Here is an 18,599-nt window from a genome sequence, read left to right as displayed (position 1 = left end):
CCATAACGTTGGCAGAACGCCTTTCTTATTTAAATATGGCTCTTGGGGCCTTTTTTGCAGCCTGCTGAAACAGGCTTCGAGGGATGTAAAGAAATATATTGTATTACCTGTTTATTTTTTTCTCTCAATAATTTGGATTTTTCTTTCCTCAGACATTTAGGATAAAACCCCTGTCTATCAACCGGGTTTAGACATGGTATACCTCCATGTGCAACAAGGTCCAGATACACTGTTTTGTAAATTTGCTACTAATGAGACTATTTATGTATGGAATTAATTTGTATTAACTGTGAGGAGAAGGATCTCTTCAGTGAAAAGGAGGTTTTGACTTTTAACTAGTCAGAGAATGCATGCAAAGAAAGCCACAGTGATACCAGTACCAATACATCGATCCCATGCAAATGAAGTGAAATGTATTATTGGAAAGGTACAAAGAAAATGAACTGGAAAATATAATGTGCCATGCCAGCAAATCCCGACTCAGCTGTTTACACTCAAATACAGTACAAGTGAAGAGAGAGTGGCTGCAGCCGTTAAGCTGTGAGTGGTACTGTCAGGGTGCGTAACGGGGCCTTGGGGCTCAGGGCGCTCAGGCTTCTATGTATGGACATCACTACTTAGCAATCCAAAAATTGAAACAGACATGAGAGACATACTGAGATGATGAGCTCAGCTGAGGTAGAAGAACCTGGGGATAAATGCAGTGGCAAAAATGTAGCCAGCTAATTTGAAAATTATTAGGTGCTCATGACTCTTAGGGCATCTCTGCATTGCCTGTGTGAGAAGAGAGAAAAATAAACATTTAGCACTGATCTTGCAGTGTGCTGATGTGGCTAATATATCTTCCAGTTCTAGAGCTAGTCCTGCCTTCAGCATCTGCGCACTGTTTGGACATGCCTTAGCTGCACACAGAGGCAGACAGAGCTTTTGCAGGTCAAGCACGTTGGCTGTCCCTTGCATTCCACTTGTGTTTGGCTACCTACGTCTGTTCCGAGTCTGGCCCTGACATTAATGAAGTATATTCTTCTGCAGAACTCTTCTTCCAAAAGTCCCATAACAGTTAAGTTCTTAAAAAAAAAAAAAAGATTTTTTAAAAAAAGATGTTTAAAAGTATAAATGTGAACTGCATTGTCTGTGAGGCCTTGAGCACATGGTACAGGTGAAAAGGCAGGTTTGTCTTTTGCCATATTCTTCTGAGGTACTTCTCAGAGCAGTGAAGCCATGTAGATGATCTTTGATTTTGATCACTATCCTCATATATGGGATACTCTTCATGAGTGCCATGTAAACAGGGAGGTAAGGAATCTACATGACTGTAGAAAGGGGATGATGCATCTGGCTTACCTTTCCTGTTGTGGAAGTTTGATCTCATTGCTACTACTATTACAAGAAGTTAGATGTCACGAATCACCCCTACTACTCTCAGTGACATACATCACTGAAATGATGGAAAAGATCCTTGGACTAGTATGTGGCAAATAAGTTTCAATCTTAGAAGCTTCCAGGTGAAAGAAAGTTGATGAAAATGTACATCATTGTATATACCTCAGACCTACCGCCACCAAGATGACTCCTGTGGACATCAGAGAGAATGCATACAGGAAGTTTTCATTTGAATTTGAATGGTTTTGTGTTTAGGGCAAGAAACACAAGATCCAAACCAAATATGTAATGTGCAAAGAGATATTTGATAAGAGGAACTATTTTTGGAGCCATTTTTGCTTCTCTTGTGTTAACCAGAACAGGCTCTGGAAAAACATATGGAAGCAGTAAATGGTTGATGGGGCACAGAGAGACTTTTTAAGTGTCTCGGTGCAACTTCCATTCTGTACATGTAGATTATTTACAAAATGTGGATATAACAATTGAACAGAAAATTTAATGGCTGGGCATGTTTCACAGAAGGAGGTGATGACTACTTCAACTGTTTTGCTTGTTTGCGCCTTAAAATTTACAGCACCTTGACAGAAACGATATCATGCCCACACTCTCTTTGCAAGATACTTTACTTATCTACTGTGCTACATTCAAATACAAACCAAATATTATCTTCTTCTTTAACCTTTTAGACTTGCTAAGGAATTTTCATTTAATTTTTTAGACATAGCAGAGAGAATTATTTTTGGAACCAGAACCTAGAACTCTGCTGGCAGGTCTCTAAGCATGTCTGACAGATCTGTGCTGCTGCTGGTTAGGAGAAAAATTTTCCTTAACAAATAGCAGGACGGTTATCAGACTTGAAATGATAAAAACATCTCAATACTTATTTGTGGACCTAAATATCTCCCCCTGTTACAGCACTGAGACTTGCTGGAAAATACATATACAGTCTTTATGAGATTGGCTGTGCTACCTTTTTGGAACCAGCTTTCCAGGTAGACAGTTTGTCTTCACAATGAATAAGCAGATTGTCACGCTTTGCTCCCTGACCCAGCCTTCCCAACTACTTTGCAAATTTTACTTTTTGAGAGAACTAAAGAAAATGATTAATTAATCAAATCATTACTTCACTGCTGCTTCACTAGCAATATTCCAGTTTCTAGACAGGTATCAACAGAAACAAGTTATGAATAAATTTTAAAAGGATGAAAGGAGAAATTAAAACATTACTATGTGTACATAGCAATTTTTGTCCTGATTTAAAAGGCATGTTCTTATTTAACTATTTGTCATGTTGAAAAGAAAAAGAAAACTGAAAAAATTGATACATTTTTCAGTACATTCTACTAGTTTTGCAATAGATTAAGTAAGACATTTTCCCTCTCTCCTGTAATGCTCTTTCTTTGAACTCCACTACATCAGCCCAGATGCTTCCATTTACGTTTTTCTTGTCAAGCATATGGAATTATTAAGAAGAATGAAAACATTTACTTTTTGTGCTTCCTTTTCATTTAATATTGTGCTTTATTTCCTTATGCCTGCTGTCGTTATTTGTTCTTGTCCTTATCATTTGAACTCATAGAGACATTAATAACAAATTTCTTCTGAAAAAACAGTGTAGAAAAACTTGAAAATAGACATTTACCAATAAGTATATGAAATGTTGTTTCAATAAGCGTAGAGTTTACCAGAACTCCACCAAGCTTCATAAGATCGCTGTAGTAAATATCATTTGGCCATTTTACTCGCAGATCAATATCCTAAAGAAACAAAAACATACATTTAGAAACACTTTGCTCTTCGATACTGATTATAAGAACATGGCTCATTCATCACTCCATATTCTGTATTTTCTGTACCTCTTTGCCACACCGAATGTGATACTGTCAACTGCTCTTCATAATGAGAACTTATTTAAGTGCTTCACAAATGTTACTGAAAAAGTCATAGTAACATGGTTACATGGTTTACTAAGGAGGCTGGCAGCTGTCAGAGAAAAGTATCTATTTATTAAACCCCCCCCAAAAGTTATGGCAGAAAATAAAGGCTTAGAGTGACCAAAAGGGGGACTAAAGATACTAGAGATTTTCAGTCTCAAATTGTGAGGTTTTATAGAATTCATTTCCTTCATTCACGAGTGCCCATTAAAGATTTAAAAGATCTGTTCAAGAAAGATGCAAACTGTGGCAGCTGCTGTGGCTCACTGCTGATAAGGGTCAGGGTACTGTCAGGGTAAGCCCACAGTAACATCGACACTATTTGAGGATCCTTGCAGAAACCAGACAAGGAGACAATGACATCTTGAATTTCAGAAAGGAAATTCAGCAGACAGGAGAAATTCCAGTTCACAACTATGCAAATACTTCAGTAATGTCCTAAATATATTCACGCTTTCGGCAGCTATGCTCAAGCAACACCATGGAGCTGGAAACACAAACTGTGCTGTATGACACCATTCCAGCGCAATAGAGAAGTTTTTGTTGAAACCACAGAACTGAACTGAACTTTGCACCAGCTACTTAAACACAAAAAGAAAGCAAATGTGCTTCCTGTAGTTTGAAAAACTGCATATGACTGTATCCCCAGAGGCAAATTATGGGAGGTGCTCCAGGACTACAAGAGTTGCATTCCCTCCTATTGTAGATTATGAAATCCCTTTACAGGATGTGTGAAAACTGCACCTGGGTCCATGTCTACTTTCCTGACAGATTTAAAGGCCAGAGAGGAGTCCATTACACGTACATTGACAGGAAATACTACCTGATTTTGCTATCAAAGCATTCTAAGAGAGAGTATCACCAATTCGTATTCATTACGGAAAACGACTCTTCGCACTGGGAAAAGATTTATAGAAGACTCTTGAGACATGCAAAGTATGACACAGTTGTTAAACAGTATTATCAGAGCTAAGAAATCTTCCGAAGAGATACTCAGTAGATCTTACTTAGGGAAAACATACACCTGTAAGACACCAGACACTAGCTCTGCAACTGAAGTAACAGCAACCATGAAGAACAACCAGGTCAACTGGGTATTGTCATGACATAAATTACACAGCAGAGACTTTGCCACAAAATGGGGTTACAAGGTACTGCACAACTATCCCCATATTAAAGAAACGATGGGTGTCACAAAATATGCTGGAAATGGAGCACATTCTTATCTTCACTTACTAGAGGTGTCTGCTGTTCTCAGAATGGGAAAGCAAAGCGTTCCCTGGATATAAGGCCCATTTGCATTTGCAGCACTAACATCTGACAGTAAAACTTCCAACTAAGTGGTCAGATTTTCTCCAGGAAGACCCAGAACAAAGGCCCCAGTTGCTGCCTATTTAGCATAGTCAACATTCATGGCAAACCTAAAAATGATGACTGGCTGATAAACTGAGACACAGGTATTTCAGTTTTTTGAATGGAAATCCTGAAATGGACTTTGAGCATAGCGAACGACATTAAAGTGTGTTAAAGTATTACTAAGATTCTGACATAGACCCACAGAGGTGTGGAAATTTGGAGGAGAGAATGAAGCCTCATCTACAGATTAGCCCACTGTTTGCAGCTACTACAGTTTGCATGGCATGGATGTTCATCCAACATAAAGAAAAGCCCTGTGTTACCTAAGTCTAAAGGGGAAATTTAGCATTGAGTTTCTGATAAATCTTTTAATTTCTTGCTTTAACGTATTTGAGTCCAGTCCCTTAACATTGGTTTCATCCATTGTCTAGGGTGGATGTACTATCAAAGAGATTCAGTAGCTTTGTCTTGGTCATAGCAAGCTATGTATTGTATATGTGCTATGTACAGTACTTGCATTATTGATACATACTATTTTTATATTAATATTTAGTACTTCAGTCACCTTTTACCTCTTGAATGGAATAAAATAAAAAATGCCAATGTATACCAGAGTAGGCATACAGAAGCAAAACCACCTCCATTCATAAATTAACTCCTTCCCCAGTCAGACTCATATTTTATAAAACTAACTCTTGTCCCTTCTATTTTAAATGGTTAAATTATTCACTCTAGCCAAATATTTTATATTGCAAATTTTAGCCTGAAGCATTTTGTTTTTATAGTCAAGTTATGAAGCACTGAAGTTAGAAGGTTTTAATAGAAAGGCTGACAGACCCTAAACTACAGCAAAGCTACTGGGTGCCACTATAATAAAGTTCATGTGTAAATGTGTATAAGTCATTGATTTTCTGTAATATAGGAAACATATGCTTTAGTTAACTACTTCTGTAAAATACCAAAGTTTTATAGTTAGCAAATATTAGGAAATGGTAACATTAAAAAGGAGATATATGAGGTGATGAAGAAGACTGGTTCTTCATTTTAATACTGATGACAGGACACTTGATTCCCTCTTGAGAGCAATACTCCTAAGTTCTTGCTTTAGAAATCAGTTTTCAACTTTAAACAAGGGTTGGAAAAATCCTTTAAAAGGGATAAAGTGACCACTGAAACAGCACGAACAAAAAAAGTAGAAAAGGATTTGTCAGTTTTATTCATTTTTCCCTCCTCCCTCTTCCCCAACTCCTTCAAAATCAAAACAAATTAACTCAATTGTTAGACAAACAAAATTGACGTTTTCTTTACTGCTGAAGACTGAGTCTTAAGTTTCATAAGATTATGAGTGAACTGAGTGTAGTATACTTAATCAGCTCAGTAAAAGACAGTATTCATCATATGTATACTAGATTTCTTAAAACATATAAATAATCAAGCATGTATGGAGGCTAAGTTTACCACTATATTAGTGCTGAAGAACTATATTATGCATTCAGTCATTCTACACATAGAAGACATAGTTAAAATCTGAATTTAATGAAAATGGAAACAGGAATTTTGAGATAAATTAGAATGACATACCTCATATCCTGGTACTGATCTAACTGACTCTACCACTGCCAAGGACACCAGGTGTTGAATAAAAGGAATTCTCTGGCCCAGGTTGGAATGTAGAGGAATGGTGATATGTAAAGTGGCTAGTGCACAGCCCATGGGACTGAGCCAAACATTTCCACCACGCCCTGTGGAGGTAGAGAAAAAAATTTAACTTCAACTCAAGAAAAAAATATTTATAAAAAAGATCACTTTGTTAATGTAGACAACTACAAAAGAGAAAGATTCAATAGTATCCATCCAAGAATCTACCGTAAGTCCTGTAATGGAGTTTCCAAACTAATTTTGAAAGAAAAATGGTTAAAGTGCAAAACTTTTCCTTTAAAAAGACAGCAGGTTGCTTAATGTGCATGCTGCTACTCAATTTCCTAGAATGTCCTAAATGACTTGCTTCCAGGATTTTCCTGGTATCTAGTAACATACACATTTCAAAAATTCTTGCTTTGTTTAAGTGAAGAAGTGTTTGTGAACATGTTCTGTGTGCATCTAGAAATCCATCCACATTGGGAATCAACTTGACAGGAGCTAGATCTGTACCAAAAGCCAGGTAACCATCTTCATGTAGAGCTGTGCTCAAAAGAGCTTATTAGGCTGGGCACTGTGTTCTTCTAATAAAATGAATGTGGCTTTTAAATCAGTGCTAGCAGCTTCCTGGGTGTCCTGGTTTTGGCTGGGATAGAGTTAATTTTCTTTCTATTAGCTGGTATAGTGTTGTGGTTTGGATTTAGTATGAGAAGAATGTTGATAACACACTGACATTTTCAGTTGTTGCTAAGTAGTGTTTATACTATAAAGTCAAGGATTTTTCAGCTTCTCGTGTCCAGCCAGCAAGAAGGCTGGAGGGGCACAAGAAGTTGGGAGGGGACACAGCCAGGACAGCTGACCCAAACTGGCCAACAGGGTATTCCATGCCATGTGATGTCATGCCCAGTATATAAACTGGGGGGAGTTGGCCTGGGGGGGATCGCTGCTCAGGAACTAACTGGGCATCGGTCGGCGAGTCATGAGCAATTGCACTGTGCATCACTTGTTTTGTATATTCCAATCTTTTGATTATTATTGTAATTTTATTATTGTTCTTATTATCATTATTAGTTTCTTCCTTTCCGTTCTATTAAACTGTTCTTATCTCAACCCATGAGTTTTACCTTTTTCCTTCTGATTCTCTCCCCCATCCCACTGCGGGGGGGTGGGGAGTGAGTGAGCAGCTGTGTGGTGCTTAGTTGCTGGCTGGGGTTAAACCACAACACTGGGAAAGAGACAGAACTTGCTTATATTTATCTGCAAAAGATTGTGAAAGCCCACATGACAGTTCAGGCAGGTCCTGCAGACTCAAAAACCCTCTATCCCAGAGCAAGTCAAGACCGGGTCTTGTTCCAGTTAAGTCAAAAAGGAGTTCTGCTTTGGAAGTCTGACTTGTATTACACTAAATGTAGTGATGGCAGTTTCCATGACTGGGGAGACGTTTTGGCAGAAACTAGAAGACCACTAAATCATTTCTGCAAAAGCCACCAAACATCCTGAAAATGTTTACTTTGTTCTCTATTAACTTAGGTTTTGAGTTTGAATCCACTGTTCAAGTGGGAGGAGAAGACGACATGAATATTCTATAGATTATATTATCAAAAATACTCATAATGTATCTTTAAGGCAGCTAGGTGACATAAAAGTGTCCTATTTCATATGTTTAATGCACATTTATTAGCAGTAGAAGGAAACTTACTCACCTTTCCCTTGTGTTTGTCGAACAGCAATTGCTATTAAACCCATCTCCTCAGGCAACTCGAACATTAACCTGCCAATTAGGAAAAAAAAACCCCAGGCTTATCAGCTGGAACACTAAGCTACATTCATGAAAATCTAGGCTTAAATATCAGGTAATATTTTATGTTAACATTGCACTACAATTTCTCCTTTTTCAGTTAACATTTATTCTTGACCAAAAAGCATTAGAATGTTAGAAAAAGATTAACTGAAAAATGATAATGTAAAACATTACTATATCTATTATGCTGGAAAAAGTTATAGCTATAGTTCATTTAAGGTGCCATCTGATAACATACGTTTTGTATTTCTTCACATTTTCTTGAAGTGCTTATTTTTTGCATGTCACTATCTTCAGTAAGTGACAACTAGCAATTCTAGACATTTGTTTCTACTTACAGCAAATTTTTGTTCATACTACAGAATATAAAAGCAGCAGTTTCTGATTATTTAGAAAACCAATATGGTGGCAATAAAGCAGTTTAAAAGATACACTATCCCCTGAGAACTAATTATGATTTAACTACAGTAAATAAATCTACACCTTCTGAGAACTCTAGAGAACACTGGCTTATTTTAGGCTTGTGTTCTGCTTTTAAAATAGTTTCACTTAAAAGAATACTAACTTTCCTCTGGGGATAAGTAGAAAGTGCACTTTAACACCACCAAATGAGTCAATGCTGGACTTAAAAAAAGAAGGAAAAAACCCTACTGTGAGAACTTCGTTCAAGCCACTTTAAAACAGATCTGAAGTGTACTACGATCCTCCTCCATTTCACATTTTCAGGAAGACTTATTTAACAGATAAAACAGATATTCAAGATGTTGCCAGCAAGGTAAACCCAGAAAGTGATGTATAGCCTACAAATCTACTTCTAATATGGGCACAAATATCTTCATTCATATAAAAGCAATCTTGTCTTGGATATAAGTGCAGTCCAAATCAGCAAAGGGTACCATTCAAAATTATTTCATCCAAATTTCAGATACATATGAAAGATGTTTCAAGTTCTGCAATCGGGCAAGTATCCTGGGGCAGCAGGGAACAGCTGCAAGTAGAAGTGTCCCCCCATCACCCACAGACACCCGTTTTTAGGCAGGTGACACGCTAAGGACCAATCCATTCCTCCTGCTTCGCAGGTTGAAAAGCAGGGCTTCAGTAACTCTTGGGACTGTATCAGTAGCAAAATGCAAGTAGGATCCCCAAGGTTTCAGAATATCTTTCAAATGGCTGACTTGCTTTCATAAAGATCAAAATGGGAGGTTATTGGAGGGCCCAAGCAAAGTCTGCACCACAAATGCCTTCATTAATTAGAAATACTTGAACCCAAACTGACAGAAGCAGTAACAGGCTCCACGATGTTTTCCCACATTACTCATGAATCGGTGAGACATTGTCAAAGAGCAACGGCCAGAAGATCTCTTTGCCAGTCCCCTTCCAGTTCATGTGAAATACAGCTTGATAATTCTTTCCTTTGGACCTATAGATTGCACATGGAGACCAGGCTCACCTATCGTCACCAAACTTTAACACTGAAAATATACCTCTTCTTATGCTGGGACCTAGGGGAAAATCCTCCATAGCCCATGAGGCTTCAGCCCTGGCTTCTGGGAACAGTGTGATTTCAGTTACAAGACCAAGTTCATGGTTTTGCAACATGAAAATCTAATTTAAATTTGGAAGGACAGTTAGGAAGAGATTACAGGCTTTGTTGAAATACACTGATTTCTGTTACTTTTCCATTCACATATTTGTTTTTAAATAGGAAAAAAAAAAAAAAAAGTCATGTGCTGCCATGATGGGAGGAAAATAATCAGAGCAGGAAAAAAAGTTAATCATGAATCCAAAACACAGGCTTCTAGAACAAAGAGATATGATTAACAGAATATACGAATGTAGCTATTAGAGGCTTGGCAGCAGGTAACAACATATTAAATGCAGAGACCGAGTTTGTACTTTTAAGGGCCATGAAGAAATTCTTTAATGGACACAACATGGGGAAGTTGTTAATACCCAGACTGATACAGCAAGAGACAGATAGATTTATTTTTACTACTTCCTGAGATTGTGCTGGAACTACCATGAAGCCTATGATAATAAAAAACCCCACATAACCACCCCCCTAAACTTCAGAGCTTTGTAAATTGTGTGTGCTTGTTAGTTTTTTTTCTGGGAGAAACAATTTGGATTTTCCTTACCAGAAAGTGTAACCGTACGTGCACTTTTTAACATATTGACTTCCCTTCTTTTCTTTCAACTTAATCAGTTGCAGATTTAATGATTTCATTTTTCTGCAGAGTAACTTAATCACAGTGCTCACCACATTTCCCCCCCAAAATTTTTTCCTTCAAGAAATTTTCTGTTCTTTTTTGTACTCTTTAACTAACTTGCTCTACATATTAAGTCAAAAGACCACACTGAGATACAAGAGTAGGGAAACATGAAACATCTGAAGACAAATTTACCCATCAGGAAGAATATCAGACAGCACCTATATGGCCACAGAAGATGATACTAGAATTTTATGTACATTTTTTTTTTCTGCTTTGAACATTTTTGTGGTATATTCCAAAACGTGAGCAAGACACTTTTGGTATTCAAGAATATTAAACCAGCTGAAATATTAAGAGAGAGATTCTAGCACAATTTTTTATACAAATACCCTCCTCCCACCCTGTAGTGCATACTATGAATGCTGTCAAGAGTAATAAACAATACTTAATTGCTTTATAGAAATTTCAAGTCTAAGGAGAACTCTGTCTTCACGGCTAGTCAACACAATGACTTTTCTTCCTACATGAATGTAAAATGGGAATTGAAACCACAAAAACTATGTTTGAATAATGTTAACGGCCTGACAACTATAAATTTCATTGATGTTGTGGGTTTAAGGTTGAAACTCTCATTAATGCATCCTGCTGTGTTACAGTATTGCAGAGGTATTACAACAGGCAGCATTACATTCCAGATGTTAAAATACCTGGGCACAAGAGGGTAAGTTATGAACAGATTTCTCCCTTCACTTCAAGTTTCTTGTCTGAAAATCTCACTCTCAAATAGCTTGTTTATAGAGTATTATAAAAGCGACATAAAAAACCCTTTCAATTTTTAGTCGAATGGAAAGGAACATGCCTTTTGACCAGTTTCTTGTATTATTTTGGACAAAAAAGTGCCCTGAGTACTTGCTTTACTACTTTATATTCACTGTTTCTGTCCATTATGTCCAATTTGAAAACAAGCAGTGTGCCTACTAATATTTTTCCTAAACTCTCCTCCGCTGCCCTCCATCTCCTTTTCATAGCCCTTAACTGCATGACGCTGTGTCTGATTCCAAGCTCGGTGTGCTGAATGGCCTGCCAGAAGGTGTGCTGGCCAAGCAGAATAGGTAACTCTCGAGTCCACACTGCAGACTGCTTGCTGGCAGCACTGATCTGGGTCTCTCTCTCCTACCTGGAAGCCTGTTTTCATGAGAACTTGAATACCTGGGGGAGCTCAGAGATATGGAGGTCTTCTGTAAAACAGGCAGTAGACTGACTGAGAGCTGCTGGGCCATCATCAGAGGAGAAGCCATCAAGAATGACATCATGGTGGGAGTCTGTTACAGACCACCTAATCAGGAGGAGGAAGTGGAAAAAGTCTTTCTGAGCAACTTGAGGACATCTGCAGATCACAGACCCTGCTGATTCCTATGGGAGACTCCCATCTCCCAATATCTGCTAAAAGGCAAAGTGGGATGCAAGCAATCCAGCTGACTTGTGGGGGATGTTAGGGACAAGCTCTTAACACAAATATCAGATGATCAACTGGAGAGATCGACTTGATCTGCTACAAACAAGGGAGAGCTGACTGGGGAGGTTGTAATCTGGGGCAGCTCTGGCCATAGCAACCATGAACCAATGCTGTTCAGGATCCTGAGAGGAATGAGGAAGGCAAGTAACAGAGTACAAATCCTGGATTTTACGAGAGCAGAATTTAGTTTCTCCAGGGACCTGATAGATGGGATCTTATGAGAGGCAGCTCTGAAGGGCAAGGGAGCTCAACAGACCTGGTCTTTAAAGACAACCTCCCACAGACAAAATAATGGTCCATCACAATACAGAGGAAAATAAGTAGATGAACAAGGAGTCTGGTTTGGCTAAAAAGGGAATTCATGACTGTAAAAAGAATGTAGAAAAGAGATGGAAGCAAGGAGAAATGCTACAAAGGAGAAACACAGAAACATTGTCCAGACAAGCAAGGATAATGTTAGGAAAGCTGAAGCTCAACTGTAGTAGAGATTGGCAAGAAACATGGCAACAAGAACTTCTACTGCTACATGGTAAGAATAAACAAGGAAAACGTGGGCTTGCAGGTGACTGAGACAAAAGCACAGCGGACACACATAAGGCTGAGTTAATGCATTCTTTGCCCTGGTCTTCACCAACAAGGTCTCCCAGGCCTTTACAGATATAGACAGGGTTCAAGAAGAGGAAATACCAACAGTAGAACAGGACTGATCTCATAAATCTCTTGAGAAAACTTGACTCATACAAGTCCATGAGAGCAGATAGGATGCATCTGAGAGTGCTGGGAGAGCTGGCTGATGGCACATCAAGGCTGTTTTCTATCATCATGGTCATGGAGATCAGGGGAAGTCCCAGATGAATGGAGAAGGGCAAATGTTGCAACCACCTTCAAGATGGTCTTTCACAGCATCCTTGTATCTAAGTTTGGCCATTGTGGTCTAGATGGATGCACTACCAGATGAGCAAAAAGTGTCTGGATTTTGAGAATGAAAAGTAATGGTTTGTACGCTACCGGTAGACTGGATACAACCGCAGTTCCTCAGGGGTTTATCCTGAGACCTATCCTATTTAATATCTTAATATCTTTACCAATGACCTGTAGGAGGAAATGGCATGCACATTAATCAAGTTTGGGAATAACATTGAACTATGAGGATAACTAAGCATTGGAACAGGATGCTCAGAGAGGCTGTGGAGTATTTCTGTCCTTGGAGGTGTTCAAGATCTGACTGGCAAAAGGCCTGAGCAAGGTGGTCTGAATTTGTTGTTGACCCTGCTTAAAAGAAGAAGGTTGGACTAGAGACCTTCAGGGATCCCTTCCAATCTGAGTGATTCTTTGACTCCAGGAAATGTACAGAAACTTGGTATCTCCAGTGTTTCCAGCTGTCCTTTAAGTTTGGTTGAAATCAGTCAGAAACTAGCCATTAGCTACTAATTACTAAATTAGCAACTTAGCCCAAAGGCTGTTCACTGGAATCCCCTATCCCAAGTAGGATCCTAGATTAAAGTAATTTTCACACTCTCCTTCTAGCCTAAATATTTAATTTTATCCATCTTCCACTTTCCATGCAGTATTTTATACATGACCAGATGCAATATGCAGGCTCCTGGAAGATTGACTCCCACAGTTGAGACGGGTAGAAGAACACCTAAACTGTTAATCCTACTGAGGCTTATTTAAATGATAGGAATCTTGCCGCTCTGCACTGTTATAACTTTGCCTATATCCAGCAGGCAAAATATGTGCCAGAATACACTATTACATGAATGCGCTCTTCTGTTCTATTGCAAAAATTCATAGCTTCTTTCACTTTATAGTGGGTTTCTCTATAGCAATGTTAGTATAGAAAAGACCATTTAGTGTCAAATTCTCTTTGAACTCCTTAGATACATTAAAGTCCTACATCAATGAGAAAAAGCATTAAGGGATTACAATGTCCCAGACTTGTGGGAAACTAAAAAAGTACTGGAACCTTGGTCTGCTAGTTTATTGTACCTTACTTCAACAAATACTACAAAAAGAAGATTGTCCGATACTAGTCACGACATTTTCAGCAAGGAATAATCTATTGATACTATGAATGACACAGGCTAGCAACTTATATATACTTTTGCTAGTTGGTAAGTCTTTGAGAGCAGTGCACTAATAACAATATAGTTTCAATAAAACTGCAGTATATAGGAAGACTGTAAGTAGGGCAGTCATGTGAGTTATTTTTCAGCTGGATCAATGTTCTAATCTGGCTCACCATAAATGAACACTGCTGTTGGCAAAAGGGAAGCAACAGTAAAAAAGGCCAGTGGATAGAAGGGAAGACTAAGCCACCTCTTTCTTACCACCTATGTACTTATGCTTGATTTAAATTACTGTATTATGGCCTCAGAATAGTGCATGCTTTGCTTGTGGAATTGCTTTGAGAATCAGGCCTGCTGAACAGGCAGGGTAAAACTCTACCATTAAATGCTCATTTTTTCTGCTCACTGCATTTTTCAGCTGGTAATTTTCTTGTCTCTCTATTTTTATACCAGATATTTTATAATTAGTCCTTTGTATATGTTTATAGGCTTTTCCTCTTAAAAAAAGAAAAAGAGAATTTTAAAACACAGTACCATACAGCCAAAGGTGTCAGGAAACATACCCAAATAAGAAAGGACTCCAAAAAATTGGTTTGCCAACAAAATGCCAGTAAAATTTGAAACCTGGGTTCAGACACACTGGTAATGTTCCAAAACTGAAAACTTAAAGAACTTCTTTATTCAGTAAATCAGCTTCTCTGTGAATATCATCAAGACCACAAAGTTACAGTAAAGGAGGGAGTTTCCAAGGGAGATGTGAGGAGAGTTTAGGAGTTTAAGTTGTTTCAATTTTTAATTTGAAAAGCAAAAACCTCTACTGTTTTGAACAATTTATTTAATTTTTTTTTCCTTTAATAAGTAATATTTTCAATTCATGACCTTTCTCCATTTGAAAAAGCTACCTGAAGCATACTGAAAAGTTAACATAGGACAAATGGAAATGAAACAGGTTTCATTAAAAAAAATGAACTCCAGTGCCAAGATTTAAGAAACAGAATAGTTACTGCAATGCAGTAAAACATATTTATCATAACATGTTAAGAATAGAATCTTCAGACTGGAATAAAAAGTTATAAACATATTGATCAAAACCAGATCTAACCACTCTTGTCCAAAGTAAAGCACAGTATGGATGCTATACAAAATTTAAAACATACAGATCAATGCAGCCTGTAGTGATGTCACTTTTAACAGTAATTTCATCACACTTCATTAGATTCACAAGCTCGAGAAGTGAGCCCGTGTGAACCTCATGAAGTTCAACAAGGCCACGTGCAAGGTCCTGCACCTGGATCAGGGCAACCCCCGGTATCAATACAGGCTGGGGGATGAAGGGATTGAGAGCAGCCCCGCAGAGAAGGACTCGGGGGTACTGGTGGATGAAAAGCTGGACGTGAGCCGGCAACGTGCACTCGCAGCCCAGAAAGCCAACCATACCCTGGGCTGCATCAAAACCAGCGTGATCAGCAGGTCGAAAGAGGTGATTCTGCCCCTCTGCTCTGCTCTGGTGAGACCCCGCCTGGAGTACTGCGTCCAGCTCTGGGGCCCCCAACATAACAAGGACATGGACCTGTTGGAGTGGGTCCAGGGGAGGGCCACAAAAATGATCAGAGGGATGGAACACCTCCCCTTTGAGGACAGGCTGAGAGAGTTGGGGGTCAGCCTGGGGAAAAGAAGGCTCCGAGGAGACCTTATTGTGGCACTTCAGTACTGAAGGGGGGGCCTATAAGAAAGGTAGAGACAAATTTTATAGCAGGGCCTGTTGCGATAGGACAAGGGGTAATGGTTTTAAACTAAAAGAAGGTAGATTTAGACAAGATATAAGGAAGACATTTTTTACACTGAGAGTGGTGAAACACTGGCACAGGTTGTCCAGAAAGGTGGTAGATGCCCCATCCCTGGAAACACTCAGGTTGGTTGGACGGGACTCTGAGCAACCTGATCTAGTTGAAGATGTCCCTGGTCATTGCAGGGGGCTTGGACTAGATGACCGTTAAAGGTCCCTTCCGACCCAAACTATTCTATGATTCTGTAAGAGTGTACAAGTTTGGTCACTGTCTGAGAGGGAAACCTTAAAGTAAACCCATACAGTACGGCAAGCAACAACAGCATTTCAGTAAGGTGGCAAATCTATTTTAAATCAGCATTGGATTCACTAACTTACAGTGTGAGGCATCTCAAACATTAGGATCTCAAAAGTAATCCATCGTGATTCTGAATTCGTACAATATTACTTAAAGTCACCTCTCAGATAAAATAGCAAACCGAGAAATTTTTGCATACGCAGTGATTCTAAGTTGATATTCTGGCCAACTTCTAGTCTGGGTAATTACATTTCCTTATGAAAATTTCTCTGCAATTTACTAAGACAGCACTTCATTTCCTGTCTTAAATCACACAGGGTGTTAAACAGTTGCCACGTTCCACCAGAGAAGTGATGAAGTTGTTCCCAAGTAGCTACTCAAACAGTTAGGGTTAATGGAGAACAAAAGACACTGGACATACTGCGTAAATTAAACTGAGCATGGAAAAGAATTCTATATGAGCAGAAACTAGCTGCCCTCCCCAGACCCTTCACAGAGGCTTCCATTGCAAACTGGGAAAAATCAAAGCATTTCAACAAAAGAACATCCATTCCTTGCTAAGTAACTGTAGAAGACCTAAAAAATTAGCAATAACACTTATTTTCCTTAGATTCATAATTTTTCTTTTATCCTTTTACTATCAAAAGTTTCATCAAAACCGATCATACTTAAAATCACAGAAGTAATTTATAGTTAAGAGAATACTCTAAAAGGCTTTAAATTTTCTTCTTTCATTTGCTTTTGTTTCTTTTATTTTATGCCTGCAACACATATTGTGCTCCAAATTTAGATCCTGGGGGTTTATGCCAATGGTAATGTGGTGGTTGCTATAAACCTAAGGATGTAGTAAATTTCTAGTCTTCCTAATCCAATGCTAACTGAAAAATAATTTTATTTTTTCTCCTCTGTCTAAAGGTACACTCAATAGTTTTCCTACATTAAAACAAGAGGTAGCATATTTTTATATCGTTTGACATTTCTTGTGGTCTACAGTTTAGATTTTACCTTTGGGGGACTTGTTAGTTAGTTTAATATTCTTTCTGAAAAACATTTTTAACGCAAAAAACCAATTAACTAAGATTTCACACAAATTTCTTTGTTACCACTGTTTTCCTTGGCCAAAAGCATCTGAGTCTCAATTTTAAAATTTCCATGTGCTTCTCTCACCATGTAATTTAAAAATACACACAGAACTTCTTGTAAGTTCTAAAAGCTTATAAATATTCTTATTTCTATGATATGGGGTACACTGTACAATGTATATTACAAGCACCGTCATGAAGATGGTAATTTGACACGTTACTTGGCATTAAATCAAATTTTTATAATTTTGCCCAGGTGTTACAACTATTATAAAAACAACTATAGTTTCATAAACTGGCAGGTAAAGCACAATTATTTTACTTGCATGTCTTTTTTTCCATTAAGCACTGTGAAATATGAAATCTTTGAAAAAAGTAGTACTAACATGTTTTTGCTGTGCAAAAGCAATCCAAAGCTTTGGACATTCCCTCTATGTCAATAAGCCCAGAATTAAATTGAAAAACTCCAACAGGCAAAAATGTCAGTTTTTTTCTCCTTCCCTACTAAAAAAACCTAAATGTGTAGCACCTAGAAATTTCTTGAGTATAATGTCAGAGATTAATGCAAAAGGATAAATTTAATATGAACCTGGGAAAAAAGGGGATTTTTTTGTTTAAATAAAAACTGTTCCAGTGAGAGCCATTTTTTAAAGAAATTCTTAGAAAATGGTAATTTAGCTCTAAAATTTTAGTTATCATTTGAAATATTTTGTTTAGCAAGTAAAGTTTAGAATATTATTTTTTAAAAGGCATTATTAGACCTGATCAGACATTTTCCACATACATTATTTTTTCATAGAAAATACAGATTCAGAAAAGCTACTATTCTCTAAGAGAAGGAGGAATCAATTTGTCTGAAACAATGTCATCTTTCCTTTAAAACACTTAACACTTTTTAGGGTATTTGCAGCCTAGTGAAGTAAAAAAGTTGCTTCAAATATATGGAAATGCTAAAGTTTTGAATTATTTCAACTTTGAAATGTATCTACCCACGGTACCACAACCGAGCTTTCACAGGCCTCAGTTTCCCCCTGAAGCCTCAGGTTCCGTTAAGAAGCTACATTTCCCATCCGACTTGTGGTTCCTCTTTGTTAAGCCATGTGATGCTGCACAGGTGACACACTTTTGGGTGAGGAGTCCGGCCTACTGGCCAGAGTAGCAACATGGGCTATCCTAACTAGAACCTTTACAAGGCGTAAAAGTCCTATATGCACTTCTAATTCATTGTTCACCTGACTTGAAATGAAGCATTGAGCTGGATTATAAATCCTGAACATTACACTTCAACATCCCAAACTAAAATTTCCCTGCAATTTCTTGTTCCCTGTGTGAAGTAAGAACTGACGATACCTCAGCTTTTTTCTGATTTCAAGTTGCAGATCATGTTAGAGATAGTAATCCAGAAAAATTATTGCTTTTTTTTTTATGGTGAATAAAAAAAGGCAATAAACACAATAGCTGAACTGAGTTGGATCTGTATTCATGTGTCTAATAATTAAAACGCAAAAATGCTCTCATCA

General features: G+C 38.0%; 1 protein-coding gene across 1 annotated transcript in view; it reads right to left on the bottom strand.

Moving 5' to 3' along the window:
- The window catches only part of HLCS (holocarboxylase synthetase), a 132,726-nt gene that overhangs the window by 5,706 nt on the left and 108,421 nt on the right, over positions 1–18,599 (bottom strand). The window contains exons 7-9 of the mRNA XM_069785122.1: positions 8,015–8,082; positions 6,255–6,415; positions 3,026–3,140 (exon numbers count right to left, since the gene is read on the bottom strand). Coding sequence (XP_069641223.1) covers positions 3,026–3,140; positions 6,255–6,415; positions 8,015–8,082 — 344 coding nt within the window. The remainder of the gene's footprint in view (positions 1–3,025; positions 3,141–6,254; positions 6,416–8,014; positions 8,083–18,599) is intronic.

This window comes from Haliaeetus albicilla, chromosome 6 (genome assembly GCF_947461875.1).
Source record: "Haliaeetus albicilla chromosome 6, bHalAlb1.1, whole genome shotgun sequence".
NCBI classification, from domain to species: Eukaryota; Metazoa; Chordata; class Aves; order Accipitriformes; family Accipitridae; genus Haliaeetus; species Haliaeetus albicilla.
The sequence above is the reverse complement of the archived record's forward strand: the minus strand, read 5'-3'. Positions and strand labels throughout refer to the sequence as shown.